This window comes from Calidris pugnax, unplaced genomic scaffold, assembly GCF_001431845.1.
Source record: "Calidris pugnax isolate Ruff unplaced genomic scaffold, ASM143184v1 scaffold44, whole genome shotgun sequence".
In the NCBI taxonomy this organism is placed as follows: domain Eukaryota; kingdom Metazoa; phylum Chordata; class Aves; order Charadriiformes; family Scolopacidae; genus Calidris; species Calidris pugnax.
In genome coordinates, this window is record NW_015094506.1 from 3,069,736 (window position 1) to 3,091,415 (window position 21,680).

Here is a 21,680-nt window from a genome sequence, read left to right on the forward strand (position 1 = left end):
GTGCTACTGCCAGCCACAAAAACTATAATATTCCTTGTTATCTGATTAACCAACTAATTTTTGGTCATTGCCCAATACTCTTTTCTAAGACAGACCCCATGGCGGCCTTTTTTTTTTTTTTTTTTTTCACCCTGCTCAGAAGAGCATCCTGGATCTGGCAACATCCCACACAGAAACTCTCTCTGAGAGGCAAGTGAGCAAGATCAGGAACAAGTGCCATGTGAGCGTAGGTCGGATGGGCGGAAGGCAGAGATGCACTTTTCTCAGCTCATGGTTTGGTTCATCCAGCCCAACACTTGAGTGATCCTGGTGTATACTCCATAGTGATTTGGACGTGCGCATCCCATTCCCCAGCTGACCAAACCAGCCAGAAACCACCTGCCACTGGGTTCCTTGCAGGCCAGCGGACCTCCAGAATCACCCTAGAGAAAGGGAAAGAAAAATGGGGCGATGGTGATCCACCAGCTTCTTGTGCTGGATGATTGCACTATCTTGGAGTCCCTCTATATCCAGATTCCTGTATCCCAACTCATGCCTGGGACATCTGCAACATCCCTTGTACCTTAGACAGATGTCAAAAACAGTCTCCAGTGCAAACATCTGACCTGTTGTTGCATTCCTTCATCATACAAGCTCCTTCCCCTTAGCCAACTCTCAAGAAGTTGAGAGCTCCATTGTTTCCTTCTGGTCTGTGTGGCATTTCCAAATATATGTGGAGAGCAAGGAAGCTGGTGGGATTTAACTGGATACCCAAAGGTATGGGAGACAGAGGGATTTCTTAAAATTGATAGTAATGAAGGAACAGACAGGTTACTGTGTATGACAGATGCTAATGAGGCTGAGGGGGGAACAGACTGATGTAGACTTGGAAGTGGGAGGTAAAGAGTGGAGAAAGGGCTGAAATGAGAAAAGGATTTTAAGTGTGTATAGATCCTGTCTAAGGCAAAGATGCTGGGAAGAAGTAGCCCTCTGTTGTTGGCCACTTAGACCAGAGGAAGGATTGGGGGAGTCAGGCATTTTATGGTCTTTTCACCCTCATTTCAGGCCATGAAGCGTATTTGGGAGACTTGGGACACACCCCATCTCCAGTAGTCAGCCTTGATCCCACAACTCCTCTGTTACCTGGCAGGCATCTTTCTTGCCCTTGTGGTACCCAGCACACAGCATCCTGGGAGAAATCATGTAATGATAGGCTTCACTGCAGATATCCTGCTGGATGAGCTGCACGTCCACCTTCTGCAGAACGTTGCTGATGTGCCCTGAGTGGTAGAGCACCGAAAGCAGTGCAGGTGAGCAATGGTGGAGTTTCCCACTGTTTACTGTGATCCCCAAGTCCATGCCCATCTCACTGCATGCTGAAAGTTGCCATCTGATTTCCTGTTCTGTTCTCCACTGGCATCACAGTCTCTGACTTTCAGCAGAGCACTTCACCTGCATGGAAGCAGTAACATTCCCCTGCAGTCCCTTTTGCTTCAGGGATATGTGGTGGGCACTTCATCTTTTGGGAAAAGGGTGATTCTGGTTTGGGGAAACCTCTGAGATGTCAGAGTTTTTGATTAACTTCTCATTGAAGTGGTTGTTAAATTCTTCTTGCTAAGTATGCGAACAAAGTGTCCACTTCTGGATAGACACCTGAGTGCTTCCATTTAGGAAACAAAGCTGACCTGTGTGAGTACATCTATATTCCGGTGCCAGGCACTACTAGAGAACAGACTTGACCTGTATGTTGGTCCCATGTGGAGGGAACACAAGGGATCATGCCCCTGCAGCTAAACTCTTCCTCACAATACAGAATGGGCTCATCCATACCACCCCATGGGAACAGGTCTTGGCCCATGCTTCCCTGAGCAGTGTGTGGGCACTATGGGGCCAAAATGGTACCGGGGACAAGCTAACAATTACACAGTGTGATCCTTGGGGGACAGCACTCATACCTTGCACTGCTCCCATTGAATTTACTGGTACAGGTGTTGCTGGGGGGACCCAGGTACAGGGTCTTTGACATGGGAAAAATGTTGCTGCAGGCACCACAAACAGGTGTCTCCAGGAGACCCAGTTCTGATCTCATGAAGGGCAGTTTTTCATCTCTACTCTCTCTGGTCAGGCTCTGTTCCTGGAGAATGACCCAACAGGAGCCCACATGTCTGTGTACTCATGGGGTTGGGCTTCAGGACTGGGGCTTCATGCTGTGACCACAGCTGAATAGCCCCTTGTCAGATCCCTAATTCCTGAAGGACTATTCTAGTCTTTGGATGAAGGAACACATGCAGTGCCCATATAGCTTACCAGACTCTCATGCCGGCCTCTCCAAATGAGGTCAAGGCACTTGACAAGTAACTTTGGCCAACCTGTGACCCCAAATCCAAGGGCGTGAAGAAGTCATTATGCTTTGGGGTGAACAGAAGTCTGTTCTGCCTACCCCACGCCTAAACCTATGTTTCCATCTTGGCTCTGTTTCAGTAAGCCACGAGCAAAGACCTTGCACCTACCGCCTTCCTTAAGGGCTCCCCAGCCAGTGATCCAGCAATGAAGGCCAGGCTCAAAGAGGTGAGAAGGGGCAGGCAAGCAGATGGGCTGGATTAAGGGTGAGATGATCACAGGATGGTCCAGCTGGAGCAGGGCCACATCATAATCATGGCTGTCCTCCTCGTAATAAGGGTGGAGGAAGAGGCGGATCACTTTGAAGGATACCTCTGTATGGCTGGTGGCATTTTGCAAATGTTTGCCCAAGTAAACGGTCCAGATGGAGGCAGAGGCCAGTCTGTAGGATGCAACAAAGAAGCTAACTCATTACCTGAACAGAGAAGGATGGGCAGAACCTGGCTGCTTCTGTTGTGGTCTTTTGAAGAGTATCTGATATGGATTATCATCTCCCTCAGAGGGGCCTCTTTTAAAATTTGTCTACTGATTTCAAGAAACTAGTTGGGACATCTCTTTGATGCCTTGATGTGTTTGTACAGTGGCGCCGGTTTTGGGCAGACACTCCTACACACAAGCGATTCGCTCATATTTGCTTACTTTTCTTAGCAAAGCAGGCTAAAAGGTGTACGTAGGTTAGACAAGCAAGTGGGGCTAGTCATGTGCAAGTGACTGTGACAGGGCAGAGAACAAGAGCTGAGCTGGTGAAGCAAAGCTGCAAGGAGAAGGACACATGGAGAAAGGGAGCAAGCTCTGAGAAACTGCTAAGAGGCAGTGAAGCAAGAAAAGCAGCTCAGAGGTGAGGGCATTAAAAGGCATGACAGCCCTTTACAGAAACTACTCTTTCCCCCCCCTACTTCTTATCTCTCACCCCACTTAAATTCTCTCCCTAAATGCACGTGCATACACATATACCACCTAACAGGGATGTGCTATCTCCATCTATCCTGCATTGAGACTCTCTAAGATGGCCAAATTCAGCCTGCAAGGACTGCTCAAAAGGCCGGCCCCAATGCTGCTGTGTTATAGGACTGAAGTAGGAATTTGGCAGGACCAGGATGAGATGAGGTGAAGTGAGAAGCAGAGCTGCAAAGCAACCCCAGCTCTACCAAGGTTGGTGTCATCATAGGAGAATGTCCTCTCCGAGCTCACATGGCAACAGAAGGGAAGGGCAGCTGGGGAATTCCAGCAGCAGTAGCTGGGAAGGTGGGGGATCCCCACCATCTCAATGGTAAAGGAAAAGGGGAGTTTGGAGGAGGTGGAGACTGGGTCTGAGTGTTCACATTCCTTCCCTGACCCAGCCCTGCTGCCCAGCACAGCAATGGACCTTCCTCCTCCTCACTTCTTCCCAGTTTGAAAGAATGAATGAACCCTCCTGATTTGCCTGTTGCTGCCGCTGTTATGGTACGTACACTGGGTGGAAGGAACTCGGGGAGAGACTGTGCTTCCTTCTGAAAGGGCAGGCCCTGGAGGTGGCCAGCATGGGACCTAAACAGCATCGTCCACAGGTAATGCTATCCTGGCCCCATCCTACACATGCTGACACCTCCGTGGTTGTGACAACAGGAGGACAAGCCAGAGCCAAAGCAAAGGCAGAGCTGTGAAGCGTCTTCCACTACCATTGCTCTCCCAAAGCTGCTCTGTGAATCCCAGCACTGCCCCTTTTCCCTAGTGCACACACCCAAACACTAGTGCGTGGGTCCATACCAGCTCCAAGCCACCGAGAAGCAGGGCACAGGCGCCAGATGAGGGGTATGGCTGCCCTGTGACGTTTTCACAGCCGGATGATCCTCCCATCATGCATGACACGGAAAGCAACACAAATCCTTCTCCTGTCCAGCATGCCTCCCTCTCCATTTACCTCTCATCCTGGAAGCAGTGTGCAGCTGAGACCACCCAACGGTCAGCAATGAGTGTTCCCCCACAAATGTGGCGTCCCCGAACCTGCAGGCTGGCCTGCCACGGCCATTCCCCTTCCACGGAATTCGCACCACCCACGATCCTGCTGAGAGGGGCTTGCAGCCCGCAGTCTGAGAAGGAGGAAACACAGCAGGTACTTCAGGGGAGGAAGGGAACATGATATACTGCGCCTGCCCTCCCTTTCTTACTTAATTGACTGAAGAGATTGACCTCTAAGCCCTTGCCTTACCCAGCCGGCAGATGTTTTATGTACTTGCTCTCCAGGACAAGTCTAGGGAGCACTCCCTCCCAGCACGCATCTCTGCTGATGCCTGCGTGGCATCCTTCAGGGCAGTGCCCTGTCTGTGCTACCTGCTGGCCTGACGGGGAACCCTTCCAGCCGTTCCTTTTCGCTGCCCACTGAGGCTCCAGAAAAACCAAGCAGGGAAATCAAAACACAAGCTCTCTCCCTGCCAGTGACCATGCAATCAGGGGTCATTTCCCTGGCTGGAGCCTTGTGGGGTGGCATGACTTGCCATAAGCCAGCACAGTGGTCTCACAGGCAGCCTGTGGGTAGGACCTGGCCTGCGAGACATGTCTGTCTGGCCTGATGCCTCTGCCTGAAGGAGACGGGGAGCAGCTGTCCAAAGAGTAAACATCTGCTCACAGCTCAGCACAGAGAGCTGGCTCATTGCTGCTGCCACCACCACTGCAGGATGGAGCAGTAGCACTGCTGCCATGGGGCTGGGGTAGGGAGATGGTGGTGGAACAAGGGAAGGTGGGTGCTTATGCTGGGGTGGCAGTGGGAAGAAGGGTGGCTTGCAGCTACTTGGCATCCTGAATCTTCCTGGCCAACGCGCAACTGAGCATTTCCTCACCACAGTGCTTCTCATCGGACAGGTCCTTGCAGTCTGCAGTGGTGTCACACAGGGGGTTGGGTTTCTTCACACAGGTCCCATCTTCACAGCGGTAGGTAAAAGGACCACAGGGGACCCCTGAGAAGAGGAAAGGGAGCCAGGGCTAAGAGAGGGTGGCAGTTTGCAAACACAGCCTGAATTCCTTTGAGGGGGGGGGGAAAGACAACAGAGAGCTTGGGGGAACTCCGTAAACGATGACAGGGAATTTCCTGAGCAAGCTTGGTCATCTACAGAGCAAACATTGTGAGCAGGTCAGGCACATTAATTCCCAGCTGGTGCCCTTACCTCTCAAGAGGGAAGTAGGCTACTGACAGCCTTGGCTTGAGCACGGGGGAAAGTATTTGGCAGCCCAGCACCATCCTCTCCCTACCTTCACTACACTGCTCCTCATCGCTCCCGTTGACGCAGTCCAGCTGCTGGTTGCAGACCCTGCTGAACTCGATGCAAGTGCTGTCCTCGCGGCACTGGAACTTGGCAGGACACACTGTGCGGGAGGGAAGCACCCAGGAATTAGGCACGCAAGGCAAGGCATCAGGTGTGAGGTCAGGTCTCCAAGTGCACCAGTAGGCTCTGCAACCGCTTCATAAAGATTTGGCAGCTTGTGCTTAAGACCAGCTCTGGTACAGTGCAAGTGTGTAGTCTTGAAACAGACTGCCATGCAGAGCAGGAGCCTGGCCCACTTTTGCTCAGGAGATGCATTTGATCTGAGGTCCTTGTTGTTGCTCTTTGCCTGATCTATCTTGTAGGTATGAGTGCACCTTGTCTTATACCTTACTGTTGCTGACTTAACTTTCCTTGATTTCTTGGCTTGGCCTCGGACCTGCCTCATCATTATTGTGCACACTGGCTCTTGGTTGACCATCCCGTGTTACCACCATCACCAGATCTGCTCTGTTTGCCTTCTTCAGGTTCTGTAGGACTGCATCCTGTCTGCTGAGATCACTGTTCCTCCTGCCTTGATGTCACCCTCAGTTCATGTGTCACCTTCATCAACAGAGCAGCTGCTCCCCTTGGTCTCTGATAGGTGAGTCCTGTGCAGCAGTGGATTCCTCAATGTCCATGAGCTCTGATAGCTGCTCAGGACGGAGAAGGACCTAAGGTGCCTACCCATAGTAGAGTACGACTTCTGATTATACATTTTCATAGTAAGAACCTGTCCTGTGTTTGTGTGTATCTATGCGTAACACAGAACATGATGGGCCAGTACCTCCTGGGCATTGTCTTTCTGCGGTGACTATAATTTCTTCAGTAATTAGCGTGAGGCTTCTGGATGACTAAAGGCACGCAAAGGTCTGAGGAAATGTGAACATTGATTTTAAAGACAGGGACTGTTCTATGCAGACATGGAGTGAATAAGCAGAAATTCAACTGTGGCAAGCATATGAGAAAGGAAGGAAATCATGCTGTTTCTATTTTCTTTTTCAAATATAAAGGGATGTTTGAAAACACGGAGAAACAAATACATTTTGTTCCGTCTTTGTGTTAACCTGTGGAACTGAATGACACAAGATATCCCTGGGGCCAAGAAACTAACAGGATTCAAGATAATATTAAATATTCTTCAGGATGCACATGTATCCATGAGGGAAGCAAGCAAGCCCTGATGTCAGGCAGCTGGATGATGGGACAGAGTGCACCATCAGCAAGACTGCAGACAATACAAAACCCAGCCTCAGCGATCCTGTGAGAGCTCTCACATTTCCAGCACTGAATTAAGACTTCCTTGAGAAAGATTTCTCCTTCCTTTTACTTTAGACTTTTCTATATCTTCCTCTGAATATTTCAGAATTGGCCACACTCTCCAGTGGTTTGGGGATCTTTCTGTCTATGAATAAACAGCTGTAGAGGACAACTAATGAAAAATTAGTGGTGGAAGCAACGTGATGAGCTTCCTTCCCCCCTCCCCCCTCACCACCTCCCCCACCAGGGATGGGAAAACAGATTAATTAGGTGTCATGCCAAAGCCTGAGTAGCTCTTCCTATGAGAATGGGGCATTGCAGGAGTCCTGGGATGCTGAGGATGGTGTCTGCATCAGCATGAACTGCCGTTGGCATGAAGAACTGATGGCTGATGGAAGACTTAGATGCTCCCAAACTGAAGCACAATATATGGGTGAGGAACAGTACAGATCAGGTGTCACACATGGCCTGGGAGGAAAAGGGAGAGAACAGGGCAATGGGTGGGCTTGGGCAGGCGTGGGCAAGGTAGGAGGGCTGGGAAGGGGAGGCTGAGTGGTATGACAGCAGAGGGGGCTGTAGGCCAGGGCCGAGGTGGATTGTCAGGCCTGGGTGGGGGAAAGCAGAACAAGGTAGGGGACAGCCTGGGGAGGGGGCTTCTTTCAGGTTGCCTGGAGATCTTGGTGCATGAGTACTAGGGGGTTCTCCCAGGAAGACTGTGTTGGGCACAGGAGCAAGAAGCATGGCTGCTTCTTCCTGAGAAAGATGAAAGGGTGGATGCAGAGGCTTAAGCTCCTGGAGGGAAGGTACAAGGCTATATCTAGGCCAAATGAACCCTCTCCATCTCTCCCTGCCTTTGAAGGAACAAGGGGTTCCGGGAGACCAGAGACAAGTGGGGAGAAGAAATCACTCACCACAATTTCTCTCATCCAGCCCATTGGGGCAATCTTTGATCCCGTCACAGGCTGGGACGCACAGGCCATTCACTGAACACAGGAACTCCCCGGGACAGGCTGGGAAACCACCAGAGAGTAGTTAGTCCCCAGTGACTGGAAACCTCCTTGCAGTAGAGCACCGTGGCTTGAAAGTGGAGCGTGGAGCTGCACACCTTCCTGACCACACGTGTGCTGCGGCAACGTGCTGGCGGCACTCGCTGTGCTCCCCAAAATCTGCCGTGTCAGCCATTTTGAACATGGGCAAATAGAGCCAGGGTATGTACCAGCAGAAAGAGGGCTTTTCCCTGCTTCTCATTGTACCAACAGGCAAGAGCCAGGACAACCACCCACCTGGCATGTTATACCTCTGGCTTAGCACTGTTTCGTGACTCCTGAATCACAGAATCACAGAATGATATGGGGTTGGAAGGGACCTCTGGAGATCATCTAGTCCAATCCCCCTACCAAAGCAGGAGCACCTAGAGCAGGTTGCACAGGAACGTGTCCAGACAGGTTTTGAATGTCTCCAGGACACAAATGCTGCAGGAAAGCTGAAATAGGTTCTTTGGAGTGGTTATTAAAACTTGCTTGGGGCCTTGAAGGGGTTGGTGCTAAACACGTGTTGGCAGGTGCACGTATTCAGGCACTGGTATATGTCAGAGGCACCCTTTAGGAAGGAGATGGAGAAACCTTGGAAAGACAGACTGTGGGCATGCATTTACGTATCTGTGTATGCGTATTTGTGTGAGGTTTTTTGTCTCTCACTTGCACAGATTCCAAGGTAAGCAGGAAAAAGCTCTCTCTAAGAGCTCTTATAATAGAAATAAAAATCTCTTCAAGCCAGAGATAGTCTCTCATTGAATTCCCAAGGCCAGCCTGTGATGTGGGCACAGGGGTGAGACAGTAGACAACTCTTGGACCTTGGGCTTTGGCGCATAAATGCTTTGGCAACATGAGGGAGGGCCACATGTGCAGAAACAGCTTTGCAAGTAAATGTCTCTTTTTTTTGGAAGACCAGTGGTGTGTGCGTCACTGATTTGTGAGCGCATGCCCGAGGGGCAGATGGCACCTATGGCTCACAGGATGTGCCTTGTCTTTCTCCTAACACAAGCCAAGTGCACAGGGGCTGCTGGTAGCCACCACCCCTCTAAGGAGCAGGGAGGAACCTGAACTTACGGTCTGATTGGTTGTACAGGCTGTAAGCTGCCTGTACGCCGGGGCCAGTTAAGGAGATCTGTGAGGTGAAGGTGATGGTGATATCAACAGAGGAAGTGACTGGGATCCGCTCAGCGTAGGCTTGCAGGGTCCGCAGGCCACACAACCTGAGGAGCAAACACAGGTGGGATGTCATGGGAAGAGAGAGAGGAGAAGACAACAAAGTGGGGCAAGGAGGCTCAGTGGGGCTGGGGTGGGAAGGGGGCCATACAGACTAGGTGACAGGGGTGGGGGGAAGCCAGGAAGGCAAAATGCTTTCAATATAGCATGAGATCCAGAGTGACCCTACTTTTTTTGGACATTTCCCACTTTCTGAGCAAGCGCCACACAAAGCAATTCAGTTCTTACGTTTATCTTCCTGAAGAAGCCATGTTGTAGAAACTGTGGCACTGGCTGTCCAAGAGAGGAAGGCAGGGACAGAAAAATGGAAATCCTAAGCCAGGAGAACCCTTCTGGATCAATCTTTTCAGAGGAAAAGAAGTTACTCCCACAGGAGCAGTGGAGAGGAAATGAATGAGGCGGCATGCAGGAAGTTTTAGAGGAAAGGGCAATTTTGCAGTAAGTGGGAGGAAAAATAAAACCATTGGTCCATCCATCTTGGAGCTTGCTTTGAGGAGATGGAAGTGCAGCAGCTCTTGGTTCTTTGCACCTGGGCAGTGGTGAGTAGCAGCCCCAGCTACGTATGAATGCTAATTTTGGGAAGTCCCGCAGGGGGAAGTGGCTGTAGTCAAGGCAGGAAGATATGGAGCTAGGCAAAAGATCTGTACGGAGGTGGATGCAAGGCAATGGCACACACAGATAATAGTGCAGAGGTGGTGACAGGCAGATTTGCAAACACAGGAGATGTGGGAGGACACCAAGGTTACACACACAGGAGAAAACTAGGAAGCCTGGTGCAAGCAGCAAGACAGAGAAGGCAGGCTGGTAGCTCGAAGCAAATCTGTAAGAAATGTGCTCACTGGGGGGGGAGCCTGTGAACCAGAGGGGCTGAAAAAGAAGTAGAAAAGCAAGAGGCACCAGCACAAGCAGTGGCAACTGAGTGTGGTGATAGGCTCTCCTTCCTCAGACCTGGTAGCTGAAGTGAGCAGGGAACCTGCAGAGGTTTAATCCCAGGTGGGAAGTGAGAAACAGAAACCAGGACCCCAGAACACACCTTCTGTTCTGAATTATCCACTGGCCTTGGGTACAGGGCAGGTCGTGCTTCTGTCTGCTGAGTGCGTAGGCATCAAACCACAGGGTGACCCCATAGTCAAGAGACGGGACCTGCAGGCAAGGGGATCCAGAGCTGAATGGACATAGTTCCTATGAGTCCTGCAGCCCACTCCGTACAACAGAAATGAGCATGTTAGATGTCAAGGAGAGGGCTGCCAATTCACACGTGGCAGGCCAGAAGGAAGCACCATTTAAAATGGGGTGATGCTGCAGCCCATGGTGGCTCTGCTGCTGGTCTCAAAGCATGGTAATTCCTAGCATTTCCTAGCAATCTGGTTCTGCCTTGAAGAACTCCTCCAGAGAGACCATATTTCAGATTCCTCCTCAGATATGGCATCTCTGCCACAGTGTGCAAAATTAGCTTCCTTCCCCTTTAGAAACAAACACGCATTGTGTGGGGGTTAAGCAGGCTGCCGCCCTCTGCTTGCTTCTCATGATGATCTGACTGAGAGTGCTGGCTGTACCCCCTGCTAATGTGGGGAATGCTGTGTGGGCTCCAGGGAGGAGGGGGATGCTCTTGTGGGAGCTGGCTCTTACCGTCATGTGCCAGTTGCACTGCGTGTTGGGCGAGTAGTAGCTGGGGTAGTGTGGGGTGCCAATCTTCCCCTGCAGTTCCAGGTCCTCCCGCAGAGTTATATTCACTTCACAGGCTGTAAATACAGACATTCAAAGCCCAGCTACCTGTCAGCTCAACCTCAGCCTGGGGCTACCATGTACTCAGCCCGTTGTAGGAGGAGGGGAAGTGTACTCTAAGGCCTGATGCTAAAGGTGACTGGGATGTTCCGCCATACCTCTTCAAGGGGCCACTTCTACCTGGCAAGACTTTCAGCCTCCTCCTCTTGTCCAGAGAAGGGTAATGTACATTGCTGCTTTAGACTCTAATATTGACTTGACATTTATCTGCAAGTGTGTCTGGACATGATGTCCAGGCCATATCTAGTCTGTCCATGCATGAGAGCTTGGTCGTCTCTTAAAGTGTCATAATCACTCACTGTCTTCTTGCCAGAGCCTGGGCTGTAAAGACTTGAACCAGATGGTAATTTATGAGTCCAGGTGAGGGAGCAGCATCTAACCTGCTTTTTACTGACCAGCTTTACCCTTGCAATCTAGAGTGAATTCTGCTCCTAGTGGGGATGGAGCACCTCTAGGAGCTGTGATGTTGTAGGAGATAACCCATCTCTATCCTGTGTTTATGGCTGCTCTCCTCCAGCCTTCCTCACCTTTGAGGGGTACCACCTGTGCTGAGAGGATGAAGGGGTCATAGTAGCTGTACATGGCTTTCTTCCACACAATGGACATGACCGGCCCAGATGAAAGGACTTCCACAACAGGCTCCTGCCGGCTGCAGCCATAGATTCTGAGGGCAAAGAGATAAAAGAATGGGAGTGAAGTAAGTGACAAACAAATGAAAGAGAAGAACGAGAAAGAGAGAAAATGGAGGTCTGTGTTATCCACGGCACACGCCTGCTGTGAGGCACTAACTGAATCAAATCAAGGGCCAGCAGAGACACAGCTCGTGCTGCCTTAATCTCTCAGACTGCATGGCTGGCTGTGTGATATCCCACATCAGTCACGTCAGCTGATCAGCGAGAGGCAGGTTCTGCATCAAAGAGAATTTCCTCTGATGTAGTCTAACACCTTCCCCTGCTGTGGTGTGTCGTGCCATCCTGCCCGGCTTCCCCGCCGTGCTCGCCTTGCTCAGGAGCTACCTACGAGGTGATGAGGTGTTTCTCCAGGGGTCCGGCTGCATCATACATAGCCAGGCGGTCCCTGCAGTCTGGGAGAGTCCACTCCAGGCGTAGCTTGATCATGTAGCCCTCGAGGCCGTGGAGGTGCCAAAGACAACTGGAGGCCAGGTAGTCAGGACCCTCCAGCCTTAGGACATCATCCTCCTGGACATAGCTGTATCTGTAGCAACCTGAATCCAGAGGAAAGACAGAAGTATCTAAACCTCAGGGTGATGTAAATGGAGGCAAAGGGGGGCTTAGGAGTGGTTGTAAGGGAAATTTAAGATATGCGATTGTCACTTGGGATATCAGAGTGAGCCTTCTTTTGGGATGATGCTGACTCATGCTTCCTGTCCCCTGTAAATATCCCTCCCACAAAGTCACAAACTCAAAAGAAAAGGAAAAGATGGCCTACCCAATGTAGATTTCAGCACTACTATGTCTTTCACACTGGATTCTGTTAGAAAGGAAATATATAAAGAAAGATAAACAAAAAGATAAACTGGCAGCATCTGAATGCTAGCATGGCAGGTGATGACTCTCTTCCTTCCTACATAAATGGTTCCCTTAAAACTTTGGCATAGGGCACACTCCAGAGCCCACTTTGCCTGCTCTCGGGGACCTGCTTCAGTCCTGCCTTCCCTACCCCATCTCTCTGGCCTCTGCTCCAGATCCAACATCCCTGATAGATGCTTTCCAGCCCACCAAGGTCTTCTCTGCCTTTTTTCCTCACTTGTTTTTGTGTGCTATTCCAGGACACAACCACTTCCCCTTCCCAGGACAGCCTCAGGCAGCCCACCCCCCTCCTCTGCCAGCCACACCACAGGGCACAACCCCACTTCCCATAGTCTTCACTGTCTGCTTACCCCTCCCCTGCTTTCCCAGTTTAAATAACCCTCACTGAAATGCATGGGAGTCACTGAGGGTGAGGAAGGAGGTCTCTTTAGGTGACTACTGGTTGATGAGCTACTCAATTTCCTTGTAGAATTCACCTCTGGAGAAGGGAGATGCAGGGAAAGCCACCATCAAGGACTACAGATCTGTGCAAAATAGAGTGACAGCGTGGACAATGCTTTTAGGAGAGCTGGGCTTTTCTCCAGCCTCCCAGCTGAACTGGGAGTGGCCAGAGGTCAGGTGGTACTGGGAATAATGGCCAAAACAAAAGGCACGGTGAGGTCAGTTGGGTGTGAGAATTGCTGTTGGGGGCTTGCCTAGGTCAGGGCTTTGGTCTTTTGTAGTTCCTAAGCTTGCAATTCTGTGGGGAGAGCTGAGCGGTTTTGTCATGGTAAAAACAGATGTTGTGGAAAAGATGATCCTGCAGGCATAAGGCAGACCCCTAGAGAAGCTCATGTGCTGCAGGAACGGACATACAGTGAGTTGATATTAAGTTCTCTTTTATCTGAAGGTAATAAAACTGGGTTCCTGTAAGGAGAATGGTGTCCTGAAACTCTTTGGGTGAAAGGGGAAGCTAATGTCCTGGGGTGAGTGCAGCTGTCAGTGAAAATAAGGCATTGGAGACGGTGGAGAGGTTCCTGTGCTAGTCAATGGTTTGCAGCTCTGCAGCTTAAGGCAGGCTGCAGCAAAACTCAATGTTTAGAGCTAAGCACGTCAGCAAATGAGTCTTTCAGAAAGCAACAAAATGTTAATGACTTGCTATTAGCTAGCTATTTTTTCACTCCAGTTTTGCAGAGCAAATGAAAGCAGAGGTTAAGTCACTGGCTTGAGGTCACCCTGGCCCAGCAGTGTAAGAGGTTTCTGGCTTCTGCCTTAGTTGCTAGACCGTGCTTGTGACTGGGGAGGGAGGCAGAAGGGACTAGGGAAGCAGAAGGAGCTAGAGAATCTACAACTGGTGTGTTAATTCCAAAATAGAAAGAAGTGTGGTCTGCTGAAATGAATAAAACAGTGAAACAGATGCAAAGGGAATAAGAGGGAACTGAGAACAGCTAAAAAATGGCAGCATCATTTTTATTTGTTTATGAGTTACATTGTGAAGTGAGCAAATGAAGGCAAAATGGGCTGACCTGGAAGCATTTAGCATCTTGTCTTATGATATCTTTCTTAAGAGAGTTAATTTAGATTGGCTGAGCATAAGGTCTAGTATGCTGGAAACAAATCATATGTAGAAGTAAGGGACTAATGGTAACTAAGGGAGAAGATGTCTTCATGAAATGCTAATGCAGCTTCAGAGCGTGATCTTAACACAACGGTCTGGATGAGGGAGTGAAAATGATCTTGAAGAAATAAAATTTTCTCTGGGAGTACCAAAAAATGACCCTCAAAACAAAACAATTGAGATGTGGTGTGTAAAAGTAAAGACAATATGGGTGGGTTAGATTAGAATAAGATTCACCTTAGAAAAATGCAAGATAATGTGTCTGGGGAAAAAAACTTGGAGATGTAACATTTCATGGGAAGAAGAAACTTGGACATGAGTGTCCCAAAGGGAGAGAGGAAACACAATCTATTTAAAATGTTTGGGGTTCTGTAAGAGGAATCAGATCAGGTTGAGAAGTTAAGTCTCATTATAAAGACCGAATACAAATTCCATTGGACTTAGATACACTGAATATAGACACAACATCTAGTCTTTTATCTAACACTTATTTTAGAGCAATTCTGTAGGGATGGCTTTTTGAACAGGCTGTGATCTTAATTTTGGGCAATGATAAATAATCCTTAACATCATGTCAAGAACTGAAGTGGCAACAATGCTTTGTCTCAGACTAAGACTAGTGGTGATTCAAGTACATTGCCTTTGTTCTTCTCACAATCAAGTATCCTGGAATAGTCTCCCAAAGGAAAGCAGGAAACCTAATTGCTTGCTATTTTTGAGCCAAGCTGATCAAAGCCATGACCCATGTAAGATCTTACTCCACAGAAGCTAAAACTGGTGGGAGAAGGAAAAAAAAAAAGTGTTACCTAGCTGGTCATGGTCAGCTGTATCCTTAATAATCTTTAATCCTTGAAAAGAAGGAATTTTTTTTTTTTTTTTTTTTTTTCCAGATTTCATTTCTTCTCTATCAGGAAGAAAAATATGAAATTCCATCACCTGATCCTCACTTCTTCCCTATCTTCTTCAGGTTTCCCCTATTCCCTTCTGGCCTCTTCTTCTAATCTCCCTTCAACACCTTATAAACCTTGGAGCAGTCTTCACTGCTCAGGCCACAGCTGAGCAGCTGGTACTTACCCAGCAGAACCAGTGAGTCTGGGTTGACCCTGTACTCCGTTTGGTAGGACAGGCTGCCCGAGCTGTTGAAGCTGGTGGAGAGCTCTTGCTGGAGCATTGTGTTTACCCTCTCAGCAGTCATGTCCTTCTGCTGACTCTCAGGGATTTGGAGGGCAAACCAGAAGAAGAAGGTCAGAGCCCCCTCCCTAACAGAGAAATAGCATGTTAAATATCCTCTTTCTTCCTCTCCGGAATCACTGGAGAGGCAAACCCCAGAGATTAACCCCCCCACTGTTTTTCCACAAATCAGGCATTTCTGTATGGACTTTCCAGCTGCACTGCTGTGACCCAGAGGAACCACTCTGAGGAGCATGAGAACTGCTACATCCATGGTGCTAATTAATGCTCAGTCCTTTGGGGAAAAAAGCCATTTTATGCCATCTGGCTTTAGTGATGACAATACATGGTCAAGTTAATGTGATAATTAATCAAGACTGGTCTGATGAGCAGTCTCATTTCAGGTAGAAATGACCTTTGGTTATTACTGACCAGAGGCTGAAAAGAAACATTCAAGACTTCATTGTCTCCCCTCCCAGTGGTGACAAGTGGGTGATTTCTGACTCAGTACCTTACCACAAGCCATTAATGCTGGGCAGGTTCAAGCTGCAGAAGACTGTGACTGGGAAAGCTCTGTTCAACCAGCTGGCAGAGAAAATTGGCTGGGGGAGGGGGAAGAGATGTTGAAACAAACCTTTGTTCAGTAAAAGACTAGAGGAAGAATAGCAAGTGAAACTTTTCTTTCCCCAGTTGAAAATGGAGTTACAGCAAAATTGGAATTTTCCTTAGCTGAAGGACAAATTTAGAAGTGTAGTTTTCCATGGAAAAAATGTCAGAAGCAAATGTATACATCAGTTTGGAAGTTATTCCCATTTTCTTGATCTTCTCTAATGACCTGCAAAGCTGTAGTCCCCCATCTGTCCCATTCTACTGTTATCCTATTCCCAGGTGGACTATGCGTCTTGGCTGGAATACCTTTTCCATGGTGCATTGTGGCCTCTCCCTTCTGGTGCCTAGAATCAGGCCATAAAATCACTTCCTTGAATTAGAGAAATTAATTTCCAGCTGCTTAGTTTCTACTGAGAATACCAAGGCCAAGGTTGTTGTTTTCTTCAATTTTTCCCAGTGACTTTTTTTCCTCTCTTGAACTTTTGCCTCTCTGAAAAATTTCTCAGTTTTGGCTTTTCATCATAACCTCCTATGAACATGAACATCGCAAAATATCCCCAGTTGGATCTCCCCAGCTCATGCTGGAGCCATTCTGGATCTGGACTGCCCAGCCTAGCCTAGACTTCAGGTGGGGACTGCAACAGTTTGTCATGGCCAGATTTCAGTGACACCAGAGTACAATTGGCTGGAAGCTTTCACACAGGAACAAATAAAAATGCTGTGGGTGCTACTCACCCAAAGGCATACACTGTGCTTGAGTTGTAATATCGACCCAGCTCTGTGGCACGAATCAGTTCCTTCAGCTGCAACGAGAATGTCATCTGATAACTATTGTGCAATGTTACAGTGGCAAAGGACCTATGGCCAACCCTATGTTTCATCCCTCTTGCTGTACGGTCCCACCAAGCCTGTCACTTGGATGGGGGTACCTGACCCCTTCCTCTTTCTACTCACTGAACTGCTTCTGGACCAGTTCTGGTCATGAAATTGCCCTCACCATCTTCTGGAGCTTAGATGACTCCAACCAGAATGCTCTGGACTCCACCTGCCCAAGGTCCGGGGAGTACTGGCGATTGAGGACCTGGAGGCTGCCAGAGTAAAACTGCAGGACGGCTGGTTCCAGGTGCCATGGTCTGTAGTCTGCCAACAGAAGACACTACTGGATTACCTTGCTGATGTGCAGGAGAGAGGGGTTTACCCCTATGTATGATCACCCAGAGGCACTAACATGCTTTGGGCTGGGCATTGCCTTGGCTAAATCCCACCCACCTCCCACACGGGGATAAAACATGCTGTATTTTTACCTAGGAAATACCAGGTTACTGCAGCAGCTCCAGCAAGCAAAAGAAAGGCTATCCCAAGGGGCACATAGCGGAGGCAGTCACGGGAGTTTGTCTCCGATCCATCCTTTGAGAGGGAGTTGGTATCTTCCTCCTGTTCCTCGGCCTCCATCAGGGGCATCTAGTGATACAGCACACCATGGTCAAGCTGGGTTTCTGCATCCCTTTACATCTGTCTCTGGAGGTGCTCTGCCACCTCTGTGCTCCTCTTCCAAGATCTATAGCCCCTAGAGATCTGTGTGCTAACCATCAAAGACTGTGCTCAGTGCAAAGATGAGTACAACTCCTAATTCAGTGGGAGAAAGGCTTCCAGGACACTGTCTTGTCTATGCCTCCTGGGTAATCCCTCAATTTTCAAAGGCATTCCCTGGGTTTTACTTCTGCCAAAACCATAAATGAGTACAATAATGAATTTCTCCAGAGACAAATATGTTGTCCTCCCAGGCTGGGAGTGGTTTTAAAACCGATATTTTATTGACCCAGAAATCAATGCCAAAGAAAATCCATGACCTCAAATGCACATAGAAGTTGCACACAACAGCCCAGCCTGGGAGCCTGAAGTTGCAGTTTGCTGCTGTGCCATTTTGCTCTCGGTCCCTAAAGGTTAGCAAACCTTTGCCATTCCCACCAGACCATGTGTGCCAGGACTAAGCCCATGCTGGCACTGACTCACTGGCTGACCTAGTGAGAAGAGAGGACCTGAATGATGTTCAGCCCTCCACCACCCACTGCTTGTGCCAGGGGACACCTTTTGGCTTCCCTCGTTCCTCATCTAACCAAGGCTGCTTCTTTTGCTTCATCCCAGCCAGCACCTCTTCTGTCAGCCTCAGACTCTGAGGGTAAGAAATTCCATTGCCCAAGAGAGCCACATTAATCTTGGTTGTCTATTTCACCCACGTTCCTTCTCCTTTCCTCTGCCATCACCCAGGGCATGACTGCCTCCAGAGGCTTTCTCTCTGTGGCTGGAGAGGAAAAGGATGTGAATGTACCATGTTGGAGGGCACAGAGGTCTTGGGGAATGCCTGTGCCATGTCTACGTGTCTGTGAGTCGTCTTTGTGCCCAGTGGTGTGTGTGACTGTGTGGGCATGAATGCACAGAAGGGACTTCTTGCAGATGTGGGAAGAGATGGTTGGCCTCAAGCCTGTTTTAGCCCACGTGGATACCCTGGAGCATTCACATGATAGGAGAGAGTGGTCTCACTCTCCTTGCTTTCCACCAGTTACCGAGCCCTGATCCCTCCAGGCTGCCTTGTAACACAGAAACACGCTTGCAGAACATAAGCACCAGGTAACTCATTCTGAAACATTAAACCCAAGATTTGCACTTGGACAATCAGCCGCACCTCTGCTTGCTCTACTGCACCCTTCCACAGAGGCATGCTGTACAAACAGGCCCAGCACAGACTGCCGTCCCTTGCTTCCCGTGGACCACCTTTCTGTGCAACCACTGGAGAAGATCTCCTCCCCACTGAACCAGGTTGAGTGGTCCAGGAGAGCAAGGGCACTTCTCCACTGTCACAGCATCCCTTCAGAAACAGCAGGCACAAGCAAAGAACCGCAGACGGAGGGGTGGGGGAAGGAGGGCAGGAAGCAACAGTAGAAGAGCCTCTTTGTTAGAAGATTTGATGGTAGGCACCGGGGTTTCCCCCAGAGCTGCAGACCTACCTTTGAAACCTGCTGCCGCCTGTGAGGCCTGGCCCACACCCCCTACGCAAGCCAGCGCACACACGCATGGAATGGGGGAGAGAGGAGAACATCTATTTACCCAAGCTCAAGGTCTCCTCGGCGTTCAATAATCTGATGCCATCTCCCTTCAGCTTGGCCTTTGTCCTACACCGTCCTGCCACGACGGGTCAGCACATCCTGTACACAGGCTTTCTTCTTTTCTGAAATGGAGGTTTCGGCGCCTTGCAGGGGCAGAAGGTCTGCGGGCTGAACAGGGGGAGCCTGAAGAAAGTCAGGCTCCAGTCAGGACCACCTCCAGTTGTGCAGAGAAGAACAAGCCAGGAGGCTGGTGCAGATAGCTTATGTTGTCCTCCTCAGCATTGCCTTGGCTAAATCCCACCCACCTCCCACACGGGGATAAAACATGCTGTATTTTTACCTAGGAAATACCAGGTTACTGCAGCAGCTCCAGCAAGCAAAAGAAAGGCTATCCCAAGGGGCACATAGCGGAGGCAGTCACGGGAGTTTGTCTCCGATCCATCCTTTGAGAGGGAGTTGGTATCTTCCTCCTGTTCCTCGGCCTCCATCAGGGGCATCTAGTGATACAGCAAACCATGGTCAGACTGGGTTTCTGCATCCCTTTACATCTGTTTCTGGAGGTACTCTGCCACCTCTGTGCTCCTCTTCCAAGATCTATAGCCCCAAGAGATCTGTGTGCTAACCATCAAAGACTTTGCTCAGTGCAAATATGAGTACAACTCCTAACTCAGTAGGAGAAAGGCTTCCAGGACACTGTCTTGTCTATGCCTCCTGGGTAATCCCTCAATTTTCAAAGGCATTCCCTGGGTTTTACTTCTGCCAAAACCATAAATGAGTACAATAATGAATTTCTCCAGAGACAAATATGTTGTCCTCCCAGGCTGGGAGTGGTTTTAAAACCGATATTTTATTGACCCAGAAATCAATGCCAAAGAAAATCCATGACCTCAAATGCACATTGAAGTTGCACACAACAGCCCAGCCTGGGAGCCTGAAGTTGCAGTTTGCTGCTGTGCCATTTTGCTCTCGGTCCCTAAAGGTTAGCAAACCTTTGCCATTCCCACCAGACCATGTGTGCCAGGACTAAGCCCATGCTGGCACTGACTCACTGGCTGACCTAGTGAGAAGAGAGGACCTGAATGATGTTCAGCCCTCCACCACCCACTGCTTGTGCCAGGGGACACCTTTTGGCTTCCCTTGTTCCTCATCTAACCAAGGCTGCTTCTTTTGCTTCATCCCAGCCAGCACCTCTTCTGTCAGCCTCAGACTCTGAGGGTAAGAAATTCCATTGCCCAAGAGAGCCACATTAATCTTGGTTGTCTATTTCACCCACGTTCCTTCTCCTTTCCTCTGCCATCACCCAGGGCATGACTGCCTCCAGAGGCTTTCTCTCTGTGGCTGGAGAGGAAAAGGATGTGAATGTACCATGTTGGAGGGCACAGAGGTCTTGGGGAATGCCTGTGCCATGTCTACGTGTCTGTGAGTCGTCTTTGTGCCCAGTGGTGTGTGTGACTGTGTGGGCATGAATGCACAGAAGGGACTTCTTGCAGATGTGGGAAGAGATGGTTGGCCTCAAGCCTGTTTTAGCCCACGTGGATACCCTGGAGCATTCACATGATAGGAGAGAGTGGTCTCACTCTCCTTGCTTTCCACCAGTTACCGAGCCCTGATCCCTCCAGGCTGCCTTGTAACACAGAAACACGCTTGCAGAACATAAGCACCAGGTAACTCATTCTGAAACATTAAACCCAAGATTTGCACTTGGACAATCAGCCGCACCTCTGCTTGCTCTACTGCACCCTTCCACAGAGGCATGCTGTACAAACAGGCCCAGCACAGACTGCCCTCCCTTGCTTCCCGTGGACCACCTTTCTGTGCAACCACTGGAGAAGATCTCCTCCCCACTGAACCAGGTTGAGTGGTCCAGGAGAGCAAGGGCACTTCTCCACTGTCACAGCATCCCTTCAGAAACAGCAGGCACAAGCAAAGAACCGCAGACGGAGGGGTGGGGGAAGGAGGGCAGGAAGCAACAGTAGAAGAGCCTCTTTGTTAGAAGATTTGATGGTAGGCACCGGGGTTTCCCCCAGAGCTGCAGACCTACCTTTGAAACCTGCTGCCGCCTGTGAGGCCTGGCCCACACCCCCTACGCAAGCCAGCGCACACACGCATGGAATGGGGGAGAGAGGAGAACATCTATTTACCCAAGCTCAAGGTCTCCTCGGCGTTCAATAATCTGATGCCATCTCCCTTCAGCTTGGCCTTTGTCCTACACCGTCCTGCCACGACGGGTCAACACATCCTGTACACAGGCTTTCTTCTTTTCTGAAATGGAGGTTTCGGCGCCTTGCAGGGGCAGAAGGTCTGCGGGCTGAACAGGGGGAGCCTGAAGAAAGTCAGGCTCCAGTCAGGACCACCTCCAGTTGTGCAGAGAAGAACAAGCCAGGAGGCTGGTGCAGATAGCTTATGTTGTCCTCCTCAGGGGACAAGAAGTTGCTGAGCAACTGATGTATTTCTTAGCTACCCTCCTTGGTCCCATTGGAGGGAGAGGCAAAATGCAGGGTGTGTGCTCCCCAGCTCAGAGGTGGAGCACACGCTGGCTGGCAGGTGAAGAATGTTTGAAGGAGGGAAGAAGTAGACAGCAGGTCCGGTTACCACAGCAGTCATGCAGATGAAAGCAAAGCACGGCGTCTCTCAGTCCCCACCTGCAAGACTCCCTCTGGTCTTCTTGTGCTTCTTGCTGCCCA

General features: G+C 49.7%; 1 protein-coding gene and 1 long non-coding RNA gene across 10 annotated transcripts; one reads left to right on the top strand and one right to left on the bottom strand.

The window, feature by feature from the left end:
• Positions 1–107: 107 nt before the first annotated feature.
• TMPRSS6 (transmembrane protease, serine 6) lies at positions 108–21,228 on the bottom strand. 8 transcript variants are annotated; one of them, XM_014964061.1, is made up of 18 exons: positions 21,138–21,228; positions 19,337–19,493; positions 16,890–17,032; positions 15,800–15,885; positions 15,188–15,372; positions 12,416–12,457; positions 11,987–12,191; positions 11,494–11,630; positions 10,811–10,923; positions 10,215–10,324; positions 9,023–9,168; positions 7,826–7,924; positions 5,605–5,718; positions 5,196–5,312; positions 4,280–4,448; positions 2,490–2,761; positions 1,123–1,259; positions 108–422 (listed from the first exon to the last, which is right to left on the bottom strand). In XM_014964061.1, exons 2-18 carry the CDS (start codon positions 19,491–19,493, stop codon positions 264–266), a joined length of 2,391 nt encoding a protein of 796 aa, XP_014819547.1. In that variant the 5' UTR covers positions 21,138–21,228; the 3' UTR covers positions 108–263. The 8 variants fall into 8 exon arrangements, with proteins under 8 accessions (XP_014819547.1, XP_014819549.1, XP_014819545.1 ...); XM_014964063.1 differs by having other exon boundaries at positions 21,038–21,153; XM_014964059.1 differs by lacking the exons at positions 19,337–19,493; positions 21,138–21,228 and adding exons at positions 17,197–17,353; positions 18,998–19,261.
• On the top strand, positions 304–7,376 carry LOC106901380. 2 transcript variants are annotated; one of them, XR_001414308.1, is made up of 5 exons: positions 304–756; positions 1,045–1,289; positions 2,461–2,547; positions 6,143–6,258; positions 6,668–7,376. It is a non-coding gene; the product is annotated as an uncharacterized LOC106901380 (long non-coding RNA). The 2 variants fall into 2 exon arrangements; XR_001414307.1 differs by lacking the exon at positions 6,668–7,376 and having other exon boundaries at positions 6,143–6,634.
• Positions 21,229–21,680: the final 452 nt, after the last annotated feature.

Coding starts and splice junctions, on each gene's coding strand:
- TMPRSS6 (XM_014964061.1), bottom strand. CDS start 19,493: ATGCCCCTGATGGAGGCCGAGGAACAGGAGGAAGATACCAACTCCCTC. Junction 15,886..16,889: donor CATCTAAGCTCCAGAAGATG/GTGAGGGCAATT, acceptor CCCCTCCCCCAG/CCAATTTTCTCTGCCAGCTG. Junction 11,631..11,986: donor GAGAAACACCTCATCACCTC/GTAGGTAGCTCC, acceptor CTTTGCCCTCAG/AATCTATGGCTGCAGCCGGC.